This window comes from Aethalodelphis obliquidens, unplaced genomic scaffold (assembly GCF_003676395.1).
Source record: "Aethalodelphis obliquidens isolate GAN/ISIS:26980383/991018 unplaced genomic scaffold, ASM367639v1 scaffold24, whole genome shotgun sequence".
Classification (NCBI taxonomy): Eukaryota; Metazoa; Chordata; class Mammalia; order Artiodactyla; family Delphinidae; genus Aethalodelphis; species Aethalodelphis obliquidens.
The window spans coordinates 10,074,284-10,096,759 of NW_020837968.1; the positions used below are offsets into that span (position 1 = coordinate 10,074,284).

The 22,476-nt window shown below is 37.6% G+C and overlaps 1 protein-coding gene across 1 annotated transcript in view; it reads right to left on the minus strand.

Annotated features, from left to right (window-relative positions):
- The window catches only part of USH2A (usherin), a 774,017-nt gene that overhangs the window by 245,873 nt on the left and 505,668 nt on the right, over positions 1-22,476 (minus strand). Inside the window, exons 41-43 of the mRNA XM_027122185.1 lie at positions 14,222-14,556; positions 12,915-13,037; positions 2,615-2,778 (exon numbers count right to left, since the gene is read on the minus strand). Of these exons, the coding sequence (XP_026977986.1) occupies positions 2,615-2,778; positions 12,915-13,037; positions 14,222-14,556 (622 nt within the window). The remainder of the gene's footprint in view (positions 1-2,614; positions 2,779-12,914; positions 13,038-14,221; positions 14,557-22,476) is intronic.

Genomic DNA, 22,476 nt, shown 5'->3' on the forward strand with positions numbered 1-22,476 from the left:
CAGGAGAAACAGTCGAAAATGGGATGCTCGAGCTCGAAGCCTGAGTGTGAGAAGTGCTACTGACTAACTGTAATTTGTGGTAAGTTATTAAGTACCAGTTTCTAACTCCTAGGGCTACATAAACAATTTAAGTGAAGGTATTTTTGTATCTTTTCTTATAAAAGTGGGATTTTCCCCCCACTATGTCATTTATCTTCATGGTGTTTCACTTAGGTTGAACTATTTTCTTTCATTATGGAAAGCAGGGATAAGAACCTCATGTCTATATAGGGACCAGGAAGATAGGAGGGTGCAGCCTGTGTAAAGGGGAAACCAGTGCCAGCTGGTTATTTTCCCTTCAGCAATGTGGGAAGAGTTTCACCCAATCATTGGGTTTTTCAGATCAATCCAAAATCTTTATGTGAAATCTTCTAATTGTTAAATGTTAGCAAAATACTTTTTTTTCAAATGCTGCTGGCAAAACAATGCATGGAGGATGGGAGTAAGTATGGTCCATGTGCTGCCAGTTTGTAATATTTGCCATAAAAATGAACTGAACAGATGCAGGGATGCTTTTTCCTCACATGATATCAACACAGAGATGCAAACATTTAAAATAGGTGCTTCTAAAACTTTAATACCTATCTCTGTTAAGCTGTGATTGGTAAAAATTTACCAGAGATATTTTGCTATCCAAATGGTGTGCCCATGTGGAGGGTCATAGTTAAGAAAGAATATGTTTTAAAAATATATTTTATGGTTTTTAATAAGCAAATATTCATAAGCTTATTCATGACTTTCAACCTATAGTTTTGTGCCTTTTAGCATGTTAGACAAGGTCCAACTTTATCCTACAAATCAAGAAAACAATTGAAATTAAACTTGCAAAAAAGAGGTGGCCCTTTCACAGTGGAGTGACTACTTAATTTACTTAGTTTAGCAGGTTGCAGGAAGGAAGAAAATGATAATGCAACACACTTTCACAGAGCTGACCCTCTTCTGAGAGTTAACCTTTGTGCTCACAAATAGTTATCTGAAAAATTTCTAAGGTATGAATGGAAATAACAGCAGACTGCATTACCTACATCCTGAAGGTCAGAGGTTCAGCTTACCAAGGTAATGAAACTTCAGTGAGCTGCTTCAGATCTATTAGGTTTGTCAGTTTTTATAAGCACGCTTACTTCAGGCATGCAATTATAACATAAAGGACCTATACTGGTGATAATTCAGCCGCCAGATCTTAACAGAAGTATTCAAATGTCAGATGCGGGGGAGGGCGTCCACCTTTCTAAGTAGGTTTTTAAGATGAATCAGGTATTGAGGGTGAAATAGAAAGAGGGAGATGAGTGAAAATATATTATACATAAAAATCCATCTCCAGATAAAAACTTTGTAGTTTTTCCCAGAGGTGTCTCAGAAGGTAATCATAACCATCAATTAACTTATGTTCTTCCATGTAAGTGGTTTAAGAGATCCCAGTAGAGGTGACACAGATCATTAGAAACCTGCAACCTTACAAAAACCCTAGAGCGATAGTCTTTTGGTAAAAATGGCTTATTTAGTGGCAGTGTAGATCGACATAACCAGTACTAGTTTTAATTTACAATTAATGTCACCTAACACTGGTTTTAATCAACAATTGATACAACGTAACAGGGGCAAATTCCCTCAGGATGTTCTAAGTGAAATAGGAAGCACTTCTCGTCTTAAGCGATAACAAAATCAAAATCAGAAGGTTATGATTGCCCAAGCTGGAGTCATTTTACAACTTTTTATGTACTAGTAGATGATTATCCTAGTAGATACAGTTTACTTTTACAAAACGAATATTTTCATTGGGGATTTCCAAATCAGATATTTCTCAGTATTTGGTAATAGTCTAGCAAGTTTTGATTCAACGATTTGCCAGACCTCAAGTGATGCTTCTAAGGAGGATTACAATACATAGTTCCATGATACAGTCAGTCTTGGTTTTTTCTGATTGTGATAATGGATCACTACAAATTAACAGATCAGCTGGGAAATGCTACTCTACTGACCAACCAGATCTGAAATTTCAATTATTGTGGTTTCTGAAGTTGCAGGAACAGATTATATCCATATGGGAGCTCTTCTAACTGCCTATAAAGTTGTGTTCTGAATGCGCCCAGGGTGAACCGCAGTGTTATTGAAGCAATAACAGTGATGGTGGCAAGTCCAGGGATGGTGGCCAGGCTTCCTTTTCCTGTATCAAGCTGGAATTCTGGCTGTTACCAGTGCTGAAGACAATTCACTTGGAAAAAAACCATCATACTTCTGCAATCCTAGTGAATGGATCTTGCTGATAAGTGATGAATTATGAGATGGGGCAGAGCTCTCTTCAGGAAAGTGCACGATATTATATCGCTATCAAATTAGCATATGGACATTTCTATCACAACTGGTGTGACAAAAACTACATTCCCCATCCAAAAGGAATGGAAGGAGGAAGAGAAGGCCCAAGAAGGATGGACAAGTAGGAGAGAGAACTTCCTTTGAGGAAGAATAGCACAGGGAACTTGGCTTTTTGTTTCTGTCATTTTTTAATGTGTCCATTTTAAATTCGTTTTGGTACACATATGGGAAAGGGAAATAAAGATGTAAGAAGCTGACTTACTTGGTTTAGCCCATCTCACGTCTATGGCCGTGTGGTTGAGAACAATCGCAGTGAGGTTAGCTCCTCTCTCCGGAAGCCCGGCTAACGTGGTCACAGTTGCTTCTTGACTTGGTGTAAAACCCACACTGTTGTGTACAAAGACCTTATACGCATACGTTGTAAACCTAAAAGGTTGTTTTTAAAAAATACATATATAAATGTATCTTTCCGGACAGCGAACACATTTTCTTTTTCCTCGCAAAATACAGATTTTCCCCCATAGGATGCACCATTTTCTCCCCCCAATACATTTTCTTTTTTCTTCCCTGCACAAAAAAAGGTAGCATTATTTTTGTAACTCTCAAGCCTTAACCAGAGTGTTAAGAAAAGATGTTATTAGCAATGCTAAGCAAATACTGCTATTTAAAACAAATGTGGTTTATCGTTTTGCACATCTTCATTGTTTTCAGAAGTGCTGAGGATTATAGCTCAATTCAACATGCAATTACGCATCTGGTAACCTGCCAGCTTTCTATCTGAATTTGATCCAGTGAGTTTTATGTTCTTCTTTTGGGAAACTCATCCATTTTCAAATATCAGAATCCCTCATCACCAGTTTCTTCCTATACTTGTGCTTCCTACCCCTAAATTAAAGCCTAAAACCGTGACCAAGTATACAGCCTTCTCCCACTGAGGGTTTTGCTATGGTGAGCTGTGTTTTGCCATTGTGAGAACATATTTACTTGAGTCAATATAGTAGAAACTGAGCACTGCTTTTTGGGAGGAGAAAACTGGACATGGTGACGTCATGGTGATGCCATATATTAAATCAGTGATGGGCTAAAGCCACCGATTCCTCATCCTTTTTGGCTCTTTTGGGAAGAAGACTTATCAGGCTATCTTTTCTGGGTCAGACTGCCTGGGGAGGAAAATACTATTTACAGACGCAGGCAAGCTTTGACTGGACAACAGCTTAGACTGAGAACTTGCTTAAGCACATTGTACAACACATGACCCTCCCTGTGGGGCATCCAGTCCTCAGGGAAAACACTAGTCTCAGATCATCACCTTCTTTGGGTTTTAATAGATCATCAAGGATGCCTCACATCGAGTGCAGGGCCCAGGGAATCTGTCTCAGTAAGTCACAACTTATCAGTCATGACAACAGAGGGAGGGCGCCGTTTGCAGGACTGTGCTAAATAACTTAGCCAAAATTACGTCAGGAGTTTTACAGCGTTTTGCCACCACCCATGGAGAAGAGGTCCGCTTGCCTTACCTTGTTTCTCACTCATGGCCCAAAGGTATTTTTGCAGGGCTTGGCTTCGGCCACAGTGTAGCTATAGGTAAAGAATTAGTGATTTCCTTGAAGCTATTTATTTTCTATTTCCCCCAAATAACTGCTAGCAACAGATCTTCTACCTCTCTCTGCTTTACCCCCTTTCCTTGTGTCTTTCTTTCTTTTCTTTTGGTTTTGATGCTATAGTGGGTTGAATTGTGTCCCCCCAAAAGGGATGTTTAAGTCCTAACCCCTAGATTCCTGTGAATGTGACCTTATTTGGAAATAGGTGTAATCAAGTTAGCATGAGTTTATACTGGATATGGGACAGGCCTAAATCCAAAGGACTGATATCTTTATAAAAGAAAGGAGAGGGAAATTTTGTTACAGAGACACAGACGCACACAGGGAGAAGCCGTCTGTGAGGAGTTGGGGGCAGAAATTGGCGTTATGCCGCCATAAACCAAGGAACAACTTTGGCCACCAGAAGTTGGAAGAGGCAAGGAATGATTGTTTTCTAGAGGCCTTGGAGGGAACACAGTCCTGACAGTACTTTGATTCTGGACTTTCAACTTCCAGAGCTGTAAGAGAATACACTTCTGTCGTTTGAAGCCACTCAGTTAGTTTACAACAGCCCTAGGAAACTCATACATAGGCTTTCTAGAAAGTGCTAAATAGTCTACATGACAATGACAATGGAAAGATAATAATAACAGTATTTACTGAGTACTTAATATGTGTCAGGAATTTTCTATATGATTAACTCATTCATTCTTCACCATACTATTATAATACCTGCATTGAAAATGAGGAAAATAAGGCCTAAAGAGTTAAACCACTTGTCCAAGTCATCGAACTAGTAAGTGGGAGAGTAAAGACTCAAACCTAGACTGTCTGATTCCAGAGCTTCCTCTTTTAGCCATGATGCTACGCTGCCAGCATCGTAATGATGGTGATGATGATAAAAATAATAAAAAACACAATGGTCAGCTGATCCATCTATAGTTGGATGAGGTCATATCACTGAGGCTTGACCTTTGAGTTATTTTTCTGGCAAAGGGGAGAGATTTTGGCTTATGCATCCAAACAGTCTCGCCAAATTTCCTTTGTGACCACTAGCGCGATTGTGAAGGATGGTGAGTCGGGGTTAAGAGGGTAGCAAGTGTGTGACCGTCAAATGAAACACGGCTAATGGCTCACATGGGAACTGAACCAGTGACCTTGGCTTCATTAGCTCTCTCCCTGGGTAAAATACTTTTAATTGTGTTTTACTTCCCAAAATGGCTTAAAAGAAATTTAGCTAGAGTCCGGATGCCTAATCTCTCCTGCAATATTTGAATTTTTCTTCCACATATTTACTCTGTGATAAATTTAGTAACTTTTATGGCTTCAAAGTGATACCATTTTTGTGGTTCTTTATACAAGTGGAATTAAAAACATCACGCAGCCCTGAAATGGTAAATTGTAAGTAAGTTCCGTGGGGTCTTAGTTCTTACTGTGATACTTTAAGCTATTTGATCATAGTTTAGGTATGGTGAAATGCTACAATTTATGTCTGCATAGAAGAAATTTAGGTCACATAAATACATATAACTGGAATGTCCATTTTTAAAGTGCAGTTGCCCCTTGGTATCTGCAGGGGGATTGGTTCCAGGACCCCGTGGATACCAAGATTTGAGGATGCGCGAGTCCCTGATATAAAATAGCATAGTATTTGCATATAACCTACGCACATTTTCTGTACTTTAAATCATCTCTAGATTACTTATAATACCTAATGTAATGTAAATGCTATGTAATAGTTGAAATCACAATGTAAATGCTATGTAAATAGTCGCAGGCATGTAGCAAATTTAAATTTTACTTTTTGAAAGTTCCTGGAATTTTTTTCCCAAATATTTTTGATTCACGGTTGACTCATGGATACAAAATCTGCAGATGCAGAGGGCTGACTGTAATATTAACATTTTAGAGTGAAAGATGACTTTAGAGTTTATCTGCTTTAAATAATGAAATATCTGCTACATTTTACAGATAAGAAACCTGAGACCCAGAGAAGTTAAGGGGCTTTGCCTAAAGTCGCACAGCTAGTTAAGAGGATAGGTGGGCCTCTAGTTTATTCATTTTTAATATTAAATTCTTTCCACTATTCACTATTATTTTATTGAATTGAGAAATCAGTAGGCATTTCACTTGATGTCATGCATTTGTCTTTTGCATTTTCTTTAATTTTCACGGTTAAGTTAAAATTTTAAGGAATAGGATCTTGAACTCCCTTAAAGGAACTAAAATGTACTGTTTTCATGACATCTGAAACCTAATCTTTGCCAGTAAGTATACATACGTCTGACTACATGGCTCGGTATATCTTTCACCAATTCATGTCAAAAAAGAAAATATTCATTTGCTTAACGTATTTTGTTCATTTGCTCTAGTATATTGTTTTTTAGGTAGACTTGGGTGTTGATATCAGATGGGACATTCCATTTAGTTAATAATAAAATACTTTTAAGAGAAAAATGCTCCATCAGTTGAAATCATATACTCATGCAAAACATATGTATATCAATCAATATCTTCCCTAAATACTAATTGTGTTTCTTGGGTATATTTTGAAAAATGTACCATTTCAAACCCTTTAAGATATAGCTTTTGAAATCTGCTAAGTGAATGAAAACTTATGTTAAGTCTATGCTGTAACCAGTAAAACCAACTGTTTGAAGGTCCATTTAGGAATACGAGGCTGTTACAATAGTTATCCCCTAATTGATTACTTTTTTTGAGACCGTTCTCCAGCCCCTCCTTTCATCCACACACAGAAAATGGTAAATTCGTTGTGTAATAGACATGACTCTGGTATTTCTTCCTCGTAAAAGATCATATATATTAAAATCTTATTTATGGAATGAGACTCATTTCAAGGTTCCGTTGTTATTACTCGAATTAGAAAACTAGATTCTGTTCAGATGATAAAGTTTTTAATCTGTTTATTGACTAGATGATTTTATAAATAAATGAACGGCTACTTCATAGTTCCTAAAGCATTCAGTCTCATAACTTTCAGGTCACATATGATTTGGTTGGCTAGGGCCACGAAAATCTACCTGTCCAATAGAGAAATGATCCTTACTGAAACTTAGAAAGATGGGTTTTTTCTTACAAATTATATTGCTCTTTTATGTTTGATACACCATTACTTCATTCATTCATTAATAAATATTTATTAGCACTAACAGCATGCCAGATACTAAACATAGTAAATGTAATGTCTGTCCTACTGGAGTGTGTGTATGTGTGTGTGTATGTATGTGTGTGTGTGTGTGTATGTGTGTATACTTATATACATATTTACAGATAAATGTTTTTAAATGAGAACCTCTAAAACATATATTCATTTATTCCTTTTTCTTTCCACATACATCAGAGCATCTAATTTAACCTAATCTAGTCAGGAAGTCTTCACAGAGGAGATAACATTTGGGCTAGGTATTGATGACAAACAGTAATTTGGCCAGTGGAGACATTAATTTAGCCAGTAAGAAGCATTATTCAGGGCAAAATGTGTGGAAGGCTTGTACTTTGAAAGGGTCTGATGTGTTCTGGGAACCAATAAAACCAATTCTTCAGTGCAGCTACAGAATGCCTCAGGTTATTTTCATCAGAATTAAAAATGTGTCAACTTTATTGATGTCCTAACAGAATTCATGTGTCAATATTGTCACCAATATAAATCATGCTTCCGAAAATGCAGGTTATTCAGTTCCTCCTTCTACTAACTCTTCTTCATATCCACCACCATCCAACACATGCTTGAGTACAACATTATACACCAGAGGATTTGAGAAACCTCTGATAGCATACTGTTCCTTACACCCTCAAATCCTTTTGTGGGAATAAATACATAGGCAAACAAAAATGTAACACTGTTTCCACTGCTTAAATCTGTAATTGTTTAAATTTTCCATTGATGGTGGATACCTTTTCTTTCCCTCACTCATTTGTTGCTGAAAGATTTTTGTTTTCTTAAAAATGCTGCTGAAAATGTTTGCTTTTGGAAATTGAAGAGTAAAGATGATCAATCACTGTTGGAAGTTCTTATGATACTTTTTAGATTGTGAGTGAAAGCTGCAGCTGTCTACTCCTGTAGCTATCTGTACTTACGCCACCAGAATGTGGCACCTAAAATAACTTTGCTGTGATTTCTGTCTTTGTTCTACTATATCATCAACATGAAAAAGAAATGTAAACAAATAAACTAGATTTCTTTCTTTCTTTTTTTTTTTTTGAAGAAAGCATTAGGCAATGAAACCTCCTATGAAAAAATGCATCCTCCCAGATTTAGAGGTTCATTTTCTTTCTTGAGGTAAGTTTTCATATGATGACACTTAGAAAAGGACAGCATGAAGTAAATTCAGGGCAATGAAAAGAGAGCACCGTGACTCTCCCATGTTAAATGTGAAACAGATATATTTTTGCTCATTTCGAATTAAGTACTTTGCTAGGAAATGGTACACCAATGTTGACAGAAGTTGGCTTTCATTTCTAGACCCAACTTTTACTCACATTATGGTATTAAGCAAGAAAATACCAGGCTCTACCTCACATTGGTGGTCATGGAAGAAAGGCCTTCCTTCTAACTCACCCTCCATGCTTATGAAGTTAATTTGTTTACCTAACAGCTACAACTTGAACATGTTTATGTTATAGGAGAACACGTGTCATGGAGCTGCCCCAGTCTTTCCCTATTAGCAAAGCAGAAAATGTTACTTGTGCACATTTAATCTCATTACAAAGAAGGGGAATGAACGTCACACTCTTTTGAATATCATTCTCCAGAAACTATGTCCTCTTTCAGGGTTTGAAACATTTCATTTTTGTAGGTTAAAAAATCAGAATCCATGTCAGTAAGACTCAAACTTAGATTTTATAGTATATTTACCTTAAGCATTTAAACTTGAAAAGAGTCAAGTCCAACTGTTCTTTGAAAACCAGATGAAGGTCTATGAATTTTGAATGCTTTCATTTAAAGATAATGCAATTAGAGGATTCTTGAGAACTCATATGAAAGTCTCTTTCCAGACTGATAAAGAAATACTTGTAGGAGTTCATAAATAATTGAAAGCAAAAGGAGTGAGAACATGCCTCCCTTCATAAACTCAATGGCAGCTAAGTTATTATAATCCACAAGTCAACATTTTCCTTAAAATAGAGCCTATTATTTCTCATAGCTTGTTCTTCCTTTGTCAGATCCAGAACAGAGAGGCGCTCATGCCATCACTGTGTTTGCAGAAGTTTTATCTGATCACCCAGGAACCAAGGCACAGTGAGATCCTGAAAATCCTAAGGGTGGATTGATGCTTAAAATGAAGGTTGCTACCCTTTTGTGAAACCCAGCCTGACTCACCACAGCAGCATCAGATGACAACAGCACATTTTCCAGACTTTCCAATTGATGAAAATGTCAGGAAACCCAACGTTATGGTTCCCCTAACAACTATAACTTGGCCACTTTGCACAGAATGATTAAGGAAGAAAAGTTAGAAACTGACAAGTAGTATAAACCCACAGTTACACTGAGTTTGTGTCTACACAGACAGAGCAAAATTCAATAATTAGGCAACTAGCTGGGTAACTCAGACCAAATCATCCCTTACCTAAGATATTCATAAAAAACAGAAGTATTTTTGTTGAAACTAAATTATCTGGATAATGAGCTCACTATTTTACTTGGTACATGGAGCTATAAAGGAAAAAATGACGACTAGAATGATCTGAATTTCAGAACATAATAACATTTGAGATGAAAGTGGTGTGTTTTCTATATATTAGAAACATACAGCTAACCAAAAGAGACCGCTTGCCCAAGGAAACTGACTTCAATTTATACTTACTCTCACAAATGTATTCATAAAGGGATGCCCAGTGAAACTTGTTAATTTTACTTTTTATATCAAGAGAAGTACCATTTAAAAAGCTGATTCTAGCTGTAGCTATTGGTGAGATCAGATCAAGATGGGCAGAAACCCTTCAATGGTTCCTTTATTTATGTAGATATAAGTTATGAAGGAAATAAGAAATGGTGAGTCTGGGAAGAATAGGAAATTAAATACTTTTCTAAAGACATCAGAATTCAATGACCATCCTCCCCCGCCCTCCCCTCCAAAAGAAACCCACAAATAGTCAGTCAAACAAATACGTCAGTAAGACAAAATATGTCAAAGAGGAGGCTCATTAAGGGGTTGCAACACAGGTGTGCAGGAAGGTAAGCTGACTGCTCCCATCCTTCCCTCTACAGCAGGGACAGCAAGCCTGGCTGCCAGAAGTTAAAGTGGGTGCTGACTGCACCTTCCAGACAAGATCGCTTCTTTTGAACAAAAACACTGGCACAGCACATAGCACCCACAGGTGGTCTAATTTCCAGTTTTCTCTCAGATTTGTGAGACAAGTCCCCTTGGGCAGGAGGGGCCCCTAGTCTTTGGGACTTACAAAGGGTAGATGTCTAGAAAAATTCTTTTCACAATATGAAGACTCATGCCATTCACTTTGAACATTAGAAAGAAATGCAGGGGCTTCCCTGGCGGTGCAGTGGTAAAGACTCCACGCTTCCAATGCAGGGGGCGCGGGTTCGATCCCTGGTTCGATTCCTGGTCGGGGAACTAAGATCCCACATGCTGCGTGATGCAGACAAACAATAAAAAATAAAAACCATAAAGAAATGCATATTGTGGGGGTTTTTTGTTTTTGTTTTATTTTATTTTGTTTTGTTTTTTTCACAAGCTGGTTACATGGGACAAAGTGGTTTATCTGAATAGTTGAAAAAAATCTTTGCTAGTGCTAGCAGAAAAAAAAAAATCTCTTGGCATTTAGTATGATGAGGCTAGTCAAAATATCACCTCAGCACATTTTGTTATATGTATACTTCCTTTCTAGAAGCAGCTGTCATCAGTATGTTTATGTCAATTTATGTTTCAATCTAATTTGTGGGGATTTAACTTAACTTCATTCCTTACATCTTCGATTTGGACTTATTAAAAATCCTTACAAGCATCATTAAAAATTCAATAATAAAATTTTGGCCTTGGTCCTAATTCCTTAATAAGTTTTCATTGCTTCTATGAAAAAAGAAAATTAACTTTCTGAGTCTTATTCTGTTTTTCTGCCAACTACCTCATGGTTAAAAGTTAGATTCAGTAATGTTAGATAGTCACGTCCTCTTTATTTTGGAAATTGCTATATTTCAGGCACTTAGAGTTCACAGATAGTTACTTTTCCATATGATTTCCCTAGGTAGTGATGATGTATCTGTAGTTAACTGTGATGATAGTAATTGATACATGTATGAGTGTGTATATGTGTATGTGTGTGTGTGTGTGTGTGTGTGTGTGTGTGTGATTTTCTCCACTAGACTGTGAGCTCTTTGAGGGCAAGGGCTATGCTATTCATCTTTTGTTCCTTAGCACAATGCCTGTCAGCATATAGTAAACAAAAAGAAATTGCTGAATAAAATGAATTTCTTCAACTGAAGTCATCATTATATAGCAATGCTGGATTAAGTAACTAATGAATTGAAAATAGTGGAGAAGAGTCTAGGGACCACGATAATTTAGATTGAACCAAAAGGATATGCTAGTAATCGATCCTTTTTAGCTTACAAAAATGGCAATTTTACATGGTTCATTCTATCGTTTCCTTAGATTTACGTGCGGCCTCTCTTCAAGAACCTCACCATACCTGTAATGTTTTCCCACCAGGACCCTTTCAGATGGACAGGAGAATTTTCCTCATTCCCCAAAGATAAGAACATCACAGTTAATATTCCTAGGGCACAGAGCAATGAATACCCAACCCTTTACACATTACTAAAAGTATTCTTTCATTTAGCATCTATTGGCACACCCACTGTGTGCCAGGTACTACGGTGGGGATTGTGATAGAGAAGTCATGAAGACAAGGCCTTGCTCATGGTGGATATGACAGTAAAACGGGGTGTCCAGACAAGTAGCCAGGTCAGTTCAAAGACAATAGAGATTTGTAAGGGGTGTGCTATGGAAATACATTAAGGAGGCAGCTGATTCAGACCAGGAAGAGGGTGCTCTAGGAAACTTGCAGGCCAAGACTTGAAGGACGGTAGACAGAGGGAAATGGCAGCTATGGGGAGAAGCTGAGGGGTGGGTGTTGCCTGTTAGAGGCGCCAAACGCAATACTAACGTGGCTGAAGCGCAGAGGCCCAGCAGAGGAAGAGGGGAGACAAGACCAGATTGTAAACAGAGTTCAGAGTAGAGCTAGTCAGCGTGAGTCTAGAAGCATAACCCACCTGACAGAAAAGTCATTGAGCAATATGTCTTAAAACTTTTCCTAAAAGAATACTTGTGATTTTTTGAAATTTGATTACATTGCTTGATTCATGAAGGTCTAGACCTCACTTAATCCCATCCAATCTCCTCATTTTATAGACAACAAAAGTGAAGCCCAGAGAAGTTAAGTGACTCCCCTAAGGCCACAAAGCTAGTCCTCCAGCACAGGATGAAACCAAACCCACGCCTCCTTACTCTCCCGTGGAGTACTCTTTTCTGACATTGCCCATTTGCCCATTTCTTGACCTCTTCGAACTACAGATGGAATTCTTTTGAGTCCCAAGCCTGTTAACTAAATAATTTTTGTGAACTGAACCAATGATTTATAGCAAATTATTTCCTGGAAAAGCAAGCATTCTACAAGTGGCCCAAACGTTCCCCAGTTTTGAACATGTTCAACATTTCCAGATTTCGCCATTACGTGTCTGGCTAGGGCTGTGACAAAGGCAAGAGGCTAAGGCTCAAACACCTACAAACTTGACTTCAAAAGGCTTATTTGAAGCGTGCAGTTAAGATGGCAAATATTAAACATGCTGACTGTTGCAGCTCGATGATTAATGCCACAGATAATAACCAAACATGTTTTATTGCATAACTGGCTCACACAATGAAGACACTCAGATTCTTTGAACTATTCAACATGCCCCAAAGTAAATGTCAGCATTTGTTTTTATAGTTTTTGTAATCTCACCTGCTAAGACCCTTATCTTCATAAAACCACTGAGTTCCTGAATAAATATTGTGCCACAGATTTAAATCTTCTGGGGGATTTGATGCAAGTGGTTGCTGGATTTTACATCTCAGAAGCTCATATCTAAAGCAAAAGATAAGCAGAAAGATCAGGATCATCTCAACTAATGTTATTACCAAAATTCAGGTTGTCTCACGGTACGAGTGTGTGGGGTGTATGTGTAAACGTAAAGAAAACATCTTAATTTTCTTTTTTCCAGATAATCGTGGTTTTTTTGGCACAAGTGTCATCCGCGTAGCTAACTGGAATAATTAGCTGCATTCACATTTTACTACTATCAGTAAAATGATCACATTTCGATTTCTTCTACATCAGATGTGCCAAAACTTTATTGCCAGTTTCACACAAAATAGAATTGCAAAAAGCTTATGAAGTTAATGATTTCCTAAAACTTCTACCATCAATACTTCATAAACAATGATAATATTATCAACTCCACAGTCTTGCCTAAGTGTCAAGTTGTTATAAAGCCACTTCAGAATCACAGTTCTTTTCTTTCATCTTATCTATATTCCTGACCACATGCTTTACAAGTTTCCAGATAATAATAACATGCCAAAAAATTTTTGTGCTACCTTTAGAATTTTGAGGCATATTTGTGCAAATGTGTCATTTAGAACATGCATCAAGCTTGCTTAACATATAATAAAGATATACTTTGAAAATCAAGAGAGGGGCTGTGTAGAGATGCACTAGAGAACAGCAATTGTTGTTTCGAGGGTTTTTAGTTCCTCACAATAGCATGCTATTTTTACCTTGATGATCTTTTTATGATTCCCTATAAGTCAAGATACAGAAGGTGAAACTGTATGAAAATTATGAGTGAGGCAGACATAGAGAACAGACCTGTGGTTGCCAAGGGGGAGGGGGTTGGGGGAGGGATGGAGTGGGAGTTTGGGATTAGCAGATGCCAACTATTATATACAAAATGGATGAAGAACAAGGTCCTACTGTATAACACAGTGAACTATATTCAATATCCTGTGAGAAAACACAATGGAAAAGAATATAAAAAAGAATGTATATATATATATATATATGTTTAACTGAGTCACTCTGTTGTACAGCAGAAATGAACACAACACTGTAAATCAACTACACTTCAATAAAAAAAAATGTTATGAGTGAGGAATATCCAATAAGGAATTAGTTCAATATTCCTGTGTGAGGAAAAGCCTCCTTCCTCCCTTCCTTCCCAGAGAGATAAGACGGTAACAAAATCCAAAAGCACCATCACTTTCTCTTACCTCAAATTGGGTCCGTTTGGCCTGGTTGGTGGCTGCCAAGAAATGCCAACATACGATTCACTCAGGGGAACCACGGACAACGGGCTAAGACCCTGAGGCAGGGTGGGATGCGTGGTCACATGGGTAGGGAAACTCTCTGTGCACCCCCCTAGATGCCCATTACCCCCTGAGCAAGCCACAATGGTGACAGAATAATTAGTGAAAGGAGTCAGATGAGTAACGACGTGACTGAACACAGAGGAAGTAACGTTGGTGATCGTGATGTGAGGGTCAGGCATGCGGATCTCGTAGGTAAGGATGTCTCCATTCAGGATAAGTGGGGCTCTCCAAGTGACCTGAAATAAAACGTAAGCTTAGCACCAGTGTGACAACACAGGAACAGAGCAACTGCAGTTCACAAGGCCTGGCATTTTGCTCTGCCTTGTTTTCAGTCAAGTCACTTTCTAAATACCCACTTTCGACTTCGCCCTTTGCACTAGACAGTAATGAAGGGTTTCGGATCAATTAGCAGTACACCAGGAACTAGATGAAATGCTGTTTCCTGGGCTGGGCTTTTAGTCTGGAGACTTTCTAAGATTGTCAGACTAGTACACACCTTAGTGATTCATCTCCACCATGGGTGCCCTGAAGGACACAGAGCACACACATGGAGAGAGTTCACACATCCACACGCACCAATGGGGCGGCAGCAGGATTTAATAGTTTTCTTGTTTATAACTCAATTAAATGAAACGTCAGAACTCCTTGCTTTGCATTATTAGCGGGTACTCTAAATATGTCACTATTCTCTTTTTTTTTGGGGGGGGGGATGGCGGTGGGAGGGTGCAGAAATCATTCTTTGCATTTTCTGAGGATGCCCTATTGAGTTCCTGAATCTCACTAGTGCATAATGTAACAAGTAAAGCAATAACAACACATCCTGTTCTCAAAGACAAGAGACATGTGGAAAGCTTTAAAAAGGCAAGCAAAGAATGATCCTGTTTAAGTCATAGACATGAACATCAGAAGAAAGAAACACCGTTTTCTAATAATGTTTAACGTTGCTTTTCTTTTCTGGCTAAATACTGTAAGGGCACAGTGCTAACCCACTCATGCTCTTATGGGGGACAAAGGACCCTAGAAGAATGTGCATTAGTCGTTAAAAGATTATTTATTTATATGCTATCACGGGTCATCTTTTTTGTGTTGCCTTGCAATGTTCCTTAAATTTTGGAGTGTATATATCCCATCTCCCCAATAGACTGTAAGCTTCTTGATAGCAGGGCCTAAATTGTATACCCATTTAGTGCCATACACCGAGAGATGGAGTTCCAGAAGTAACAGCAGTCATGGCTGTCTCCATTATGTTTTTCCTTAGCATACAGCTCTTTTGAAACTTTCAAAGAGTTTTCCACAAGGGGATATATTGATACCTACATTTATAGTTCTATACAAATTTGAAGTCTGAGAGGCATTATAGAAAAGTGAGAATGGAAAAGGATGAACCAAAATTTTCTATCTTAAAGAGAAAAAACTTCTTCCAGAAGGAATCTGACTTGAGATATCTGTAGGGTATTCTTCCTAATTCTTGGTGACAAAATGGGCCTCTACCAGATGTCACCAGGCAGTTGCTTGATGATTACGGTCCTAACTTAAAATTAACAAGGATCTGACATCTACTCCAATTTTACTACATAGCTTGAAATCACTGCGAATTTTAAAATCTTTTTCTGGACTTCCCTAGTGGTGCGGTGGTTAAGAATCCACCTGCCATTGCAGGGGACACGTGTGGGTTTGAGCCCTGGTCTGGGAAGATGCCACATGCCATGGAGCAACTAAGCCCGTGAGCCACAACTACTGAGCCCATGTGCCTAGAGCCCGTGCTCTGCAACAAGAGAAGCCACCGCAGCACAACAAAGAGTAGCCCCTGCTCACTGCAACTAGAGAAAGCCAGTGGGCAGCAACGAAGATCCAACCCAGCCCAAAATAAATAAAAATTAACAAACAAACAAACAAAAAACCAAAAACACTTCTCAGAGAGTTCCACACTGTGCTGGTGAAGAGAAATTTTAGATGAGTTCCTTATGAGCACAGAGGATTTGCCCGGATGGAGGAGAGATCAAAGAAGCCTAACGCAAGTAAAGTTTATAGAGCGGACATAGGATTCTATTTGCTTGGGGGGTGCAGCGCTCTTTGTGGACTTCAGAAATGAGTCAAGGTCATATTTACAGGGCTTCCTGGTACTTGTCATGCAAATGGAAAATGGAAGGGTTATCACAGCTCAATTCTACCTGATTCACATGTGGAATACCACTTGCCTCTGGAACTAGAATATTCTGAGAGTTCAGGTCAAGGCTTGGCAGTCCTTGAAAGAATCCAAACTTTGGAGGTAGTCTGTGTTAGCAGTTGAGCTGAGAGTGAATTGATCTGGCACTCAGTTGTTGAGCCTAAGAAAAGCATTCATCAAATAAACCTTGAATAAGATCTCAACCAGCGGAGATTAAGCGATGTGATGTAATGATTCTGGAGACAGTCATTTGAAGAGCTAAAAAATCCCTGTGTTCTCTAACTATAAACGTTTGCATCCAGAAATTGGCTATTTTTCTCACTTAAAAAGCTACAGACTTAAGAAGATACATCTTTGTTTTTAGTTTATACATTTATTTATTTATTTTATTTTTGGCTGCGTTGGCTGCACACGGGCTTTCTCTAGTTGCGGCGAGCTGGGGCTACTCTTCGTTGCGGTGCATGGGCTTCTCACTGTGGTGGCTTCTCTTGTTGCAGAGCATGGGCTCTGGGCGCATGGGCTTTAGTAGTTGCAGCACACGGGATCAGTAGTTGTGGCTCGTGGGCTCTAGAGTGCAGGCTCAGTAGATGTGGTGCACAGGCTTAGTTGCTCCGCAGCATGTGGGATCTTCCCGGATCAGGGATCGAACCTGTGTCCCCTAAACTGGCAGGTGGATTCTCTTTTTTTTTTTTTTTTGCAGTACTCAGGCCTCTCACTGTTGTGGCCTCTCCTGTTGTGGAGCACAGGCTCCGGACACGCAGGCTCAGTGGCCATGGCTCATGGGCCTAGCCGCTCCGCAGCATGTGGGATCTTCCTGGACCGGGGCATGAACCCGTGTCCCCTGCATCGGCAGGCGGACTCTCAACCACTGCACTACCAGGGAAGCCCAGGCAGGCGGATTCTTAACCACTGCGCCACCAGGGACGCCCAGGAAGATATATCTTTTTGACAGTACTGAGTTGGAAGACATGAATCTACTTCCACAGAAAATTTTTATAAGGAATTTTATAGCAAGGTGGAGAAGGCCATTGTCATTATAGTGAGTAGGCTATCAGAAATGGTATCTAATTTGATCATCCTCCTGAAAATATCCTGGAGCTATTACTAAAAATAAATGTGTCCAAGCTTTTTAAAGAGCCAGTTAAATATTGGATTCTATTCTTTCCAGTGCCTAAGACTACATTTACTAGAGTGTGGCTAAAATATGTGAGATTAAAACTTTCATTCCGTTTAATTTTCTACGGCCTTTTATATATCTATTGTTCATAGAAAGGATTATAAAATATTGTTGCAGCCCAAAAAACTCAGACCCAAGAGCATGTTCCTGACCTAATAAGCAAAAGGTATGTTCTCTAAAACAAGACTTTTACACTGAAATTTTCTAAACAGAATTGTAGTTTCTGGCTGGGAATAAAATGTTTATTTTGGAGTTGCTTTGCCAACAATGATGACTTCTTTTATTTGAGTGGTTCTTATTTGCTTAGATTTCCATTCTCTGTTTAGTTATTGTAAATTTGCAAAAAATAGGACAGGTGGGTAGGTGTTTAAGGAGCTACTGACTTTTACCTATTTGTTCAGATCCCTGAAGAGTGGCCCTAAACAATCAAGGGACCTACAAGATCCTGGTTGTAAGCAAAAATTTAGGGAATGTAGGTTAGATGATTGGCTTCGGGACTGAAAACCGTAACACACATAAACATTGTAACTTACTTCTAATTTCTTTAACTCCGTCAAACCATATTTAAGAACTTTATGAATAAGAGGATTTATGAAGATTGATTTGAGAATGGGCTAAGAATAAATATCCTTGATATTTGATGTAGGTTACTCAACCAACGCTGTGAGACTTGGAACAAAACACTTAACATCTCTGGGCCTCAGTTTCCTTGTATCTAATGTTAAGAGACAATCCTCGCCCTCATATCTACATAGAAGATTTTATAATTCTAAGACTACTTAATCAATACAGAATATGAATGACCACAGGGCATGAGAGTGTGGTAACATTTGACTCCATATGGTAATTCCTCTCAACAACTGACTCCCCGGCAAATCTTCTCATACAGAACAAGGTGTACAATAAATATTTGTTGAAATGAAATTAAATTTTTCCTTTAAGATATCTTCCTTTTCTTTTAAAGTTGTTAATATTAATTTTTTTACTTCAGATATTTGATTTGCATTTTGTATTCAGAGAAAAAACCAAAGATATTGATACATACAGGAAAATAAATTACGGTCCTTCACCTCGACCTCCTCCTATCCCTCCCCATTCCCACCCTGTAAAGGTGAAAAGGTGATAGCTTTGAATCCATTCTGCCATACTTTCTCACACAGCAAATATATCCACACATAGGTACGTTTTCTCTCTCTCTTTTAAATTTTTTTCTGGAAAAATTTTATTTTTTATACCCATTTTTATACCCATTATTAATCTGTAACTTGCTTTTCACACTCAACTAGAGATCATGGGACACACCCTATCATGTTTTATGTTGCATAATATTCCTTTCATGGCTGAAAACAGACTATTCAGTTATCCTACTGACCTGACTTTACTGTTAAAAACCATATTTGAAAATGTATGCATACATACGATTGTACATTTTTTTTATTTAAAAAATTTTTTGGCTGCACTGCACAGCATGTGGGATCTTAGCTCCCTGACCAGGGACCGAACCTACGTCCCCTGCGTTGGAAGTGTGTAGTCTTAACCCCTGGACTGCCAGGGAAGTCCCTGTACTTATTTATTATTGTATAGGTTAGCAAGAATTGCTATACCAAAATGTACGTTTAGTTTTAATCATTATTGATGGATTACTTTCCGAAAAGTTTGAAGTAATTCACTTGATCACAAACAATGAAAGAAAATGTCCATGATTTGTGTCCCCACAAATTCTTGAAATTACTGCTCCTTTTAGAGATCAGATTTGTGATTACCAGAGGCAGTGGTGGGTGAAGGTGGTCAAAGATGAAAACTTCCAGTTATAAGATAAATAAGTACTAGGGTTGTGATGTACAACAGGATTAATACAATGAACACTGCTGACATTACATATGAAAATTGTTAAGGAAGTATTGGGTTGGCCAAAACGTTTGTCTGGAATTTTCCATAAGTTGTTACAGAAAAACCCGAACAAATGTTTTGGCCAACCCGATAAATCCTAAGAGTGCTATCACAAGGAAAAAATGTTTTCTTTTATTTTTTATCTATAGAAAATGATGGATGTTCAATAAACTTACTGTGGTCATCGTTTCATGATGTATGCAAGTCAAATGATTATGCTGGACCCCTTAAATGTATACAGTGCTTTGGGTCAACTCTATCTGAATAAAACTGGAAGAAATAAAAAGAAATTACTAATCCTTTTGGTCTTGCCAGTATTACTTTATTATTTCTTTAATTAATTTGTAGTCCCTTGACTTTTAAGATATAAATATTTTCAAACATTATTAACTCTGTATATCCTCTTATCACATTTTTTATCCATATTTTATACTTTGTTTTCTATTGAGTTGTCTTTTTATCGTAAGTTATTAGAAGTTCTTTGTTTATTATGGGGAAATAATTTATTTTTCTATAATGTCTTATAGATGTATTTTCCCAATCTATCTTTTGAAGTTTAACTTTTTTTTGAGGACTCTTATATCTTGCAAAAACAAAATTGTTTTCTAGCTAAATATAACTATCTATTCTTTTAAGGCTGCAGGGTTTGCCTGTGAAATGGGGATAATAATAGCCTTTATCTGACAGGGTTGTAGTAAGGACTCAGTGAGAGCAATTCCTGGAACTTAATATGAACTCAGTGAATATTAGTTGTCATTTTATTTCCTTCCAAATTCTGTAATACCCTATATGGGAAAAGAAACTGAAAAAGAATGCATATATGTATATGCATAACTGAATCACTTTTCTGTACACCTGAAACTAACACAATACTGTAAATCAATTATACTCCAATATAAAATAAAAATTAAATTAAAAAAAGAATTTATAATTTTTTAATGGTTTGATTTAAGCAGCTATCAAAGACCAGCCCATCTTCAAAAACAGGTGAGAATGATGACTAAGACTTAATTCTTTTTACTTTGGTTTATTATCAACCTGTAAATGAGCAATGCTAAGAGTACACACCATAGCAAAGCTGTGCGTGGACACCATCTGGGGGACAGGATTGTTGTTCCTTGTCGCACACACACCAAGGCTGGTGGTTTTGGCGATCTGAGCCAAGAGAGGACTCTTCTACCTGAAAAGCTGAGAGCTGCAGGCCTGCTCTTTCATTCTGCTTTAGCCGTGGGAAGGTGGGCCTGCGAATGGGGCCATCAGAGTTCAGAGGCTCATGTTATCACCAAAAAGCAATTTTTTTTTTTTTTGGCTGCGTCACAGTTATGCAACTTAGTTATTCTATGTTTTATTTTTATGAGTCCTCAATCGTACTCAAGACTCCAGTGGAATAAATTTATAAACTGACTTTTTCCTAATCTGGTTTTATGTTGAATATTTGTTAGAAATGGCTACTGAATCTTACGTCTTTTTTCTGCATCTATTTATAAAAAAAAAAAGGGCTTTCTCTTTTAATCAGTTGATTTAAGCAGTATGTTGATAGATTTCCTGATGTTGAACCAATCTTACATGTTTGGAATCAGACCAGATCTGTCCTGGTATACCATTCTTTTAATATGCTCCTGAGTTCAATTTGCTAATATTTTATTGAGAAGCTCTGGCTCTATAGTCGCAGTATGAAATTAGTCTATAGTTTTACTGAACTATCTTTTTCAGGTTTTGGTATTTTTTTTACCAACTTTATACAATGAAATGAATTTTCTTAAAGTTATTAGATATCACATCAAAGTGCATGGCTTTCACACAACCGCTTTGACAATATATATTCTTTTCCTTGTAATCAAATAAGATATTAAGAATGTAATTTTGATATGCAACTTTCCCTTTTTCTTTTTTTTAAAAATTTATTTTATTGAGGTATAGTTGATTTACAATATTAAACCAACTATAACTTCTGCAGTACAGCAAAGTGATTCAGTTATACATATATATATGTGTTCTTTTTCATATTCTTTTCCATTATGGTTTATTACAGGATATTGAATATACTTCCTTGTGCTATACAGTAGGACCTTGTCATTAATGCAACTTTCGCTTCCTAATGCTCATGTCTATGCCAAGTTATCTCTTTATACTTACTAAGATGCTACTTTGGGTTATTTTCTAGTTGGCCTAAGTATGTGAAGTTTCCTTGCTTTCCCTATTAGATGCAAGCTCTTACAGGTGGAGTGGTGGTGGAAAGACCACATGGTACAAAATGGGAAGAACTAGGGTGAAATACCAGTCCATTTCCTTTATTATTCCCCAACCTATCAGCTGGTAGTGTTTATTCCTGATTTGTTTCTTCCCTCAAGTCTTTTCATTTCTGGGCATTTTATATATCTGTTTATGTTGTTTTGACTAAAAGGTATACTCCATGAAGGCGGGGATTTTGACTTGGCCACTACTGTATCCTCAGTGTCTAAAAGAGGCACTCAGAAAGATTTATAGGTGCTCAATAAAGCTTAGTAGAACTGAAATTATTATTATTGTGTCAATAATATTACTGACAATTCTCTTCATCCTAATATTTGCAATGACTATGAAATAAATGTAGAATAAATTTCTCTACCAATGCATTCATGACCATCCTTCTGTTTTCCTCATATTTTATCCATTTGCAATTTTAACTTTTCAATCTTATATTTCATAAAGAGAAATCACTGTATTGCTGTCACATTGCCTCTGTTTACCAGATAAGCATATCACGAGCACATTGACTTTGAGTCTGAAGATCTCTTTGAACCTAACGTGAGCCCAAAATTCTGAAGCGTAAATATGTTGTTTGGATATTATTTAAACACATGTAATCCAATACTAGATTCAGCTGAATATTCCTGATGACTCTCTTCATTGATAACTTCTGATTTTCTAGTTATAAAGGGA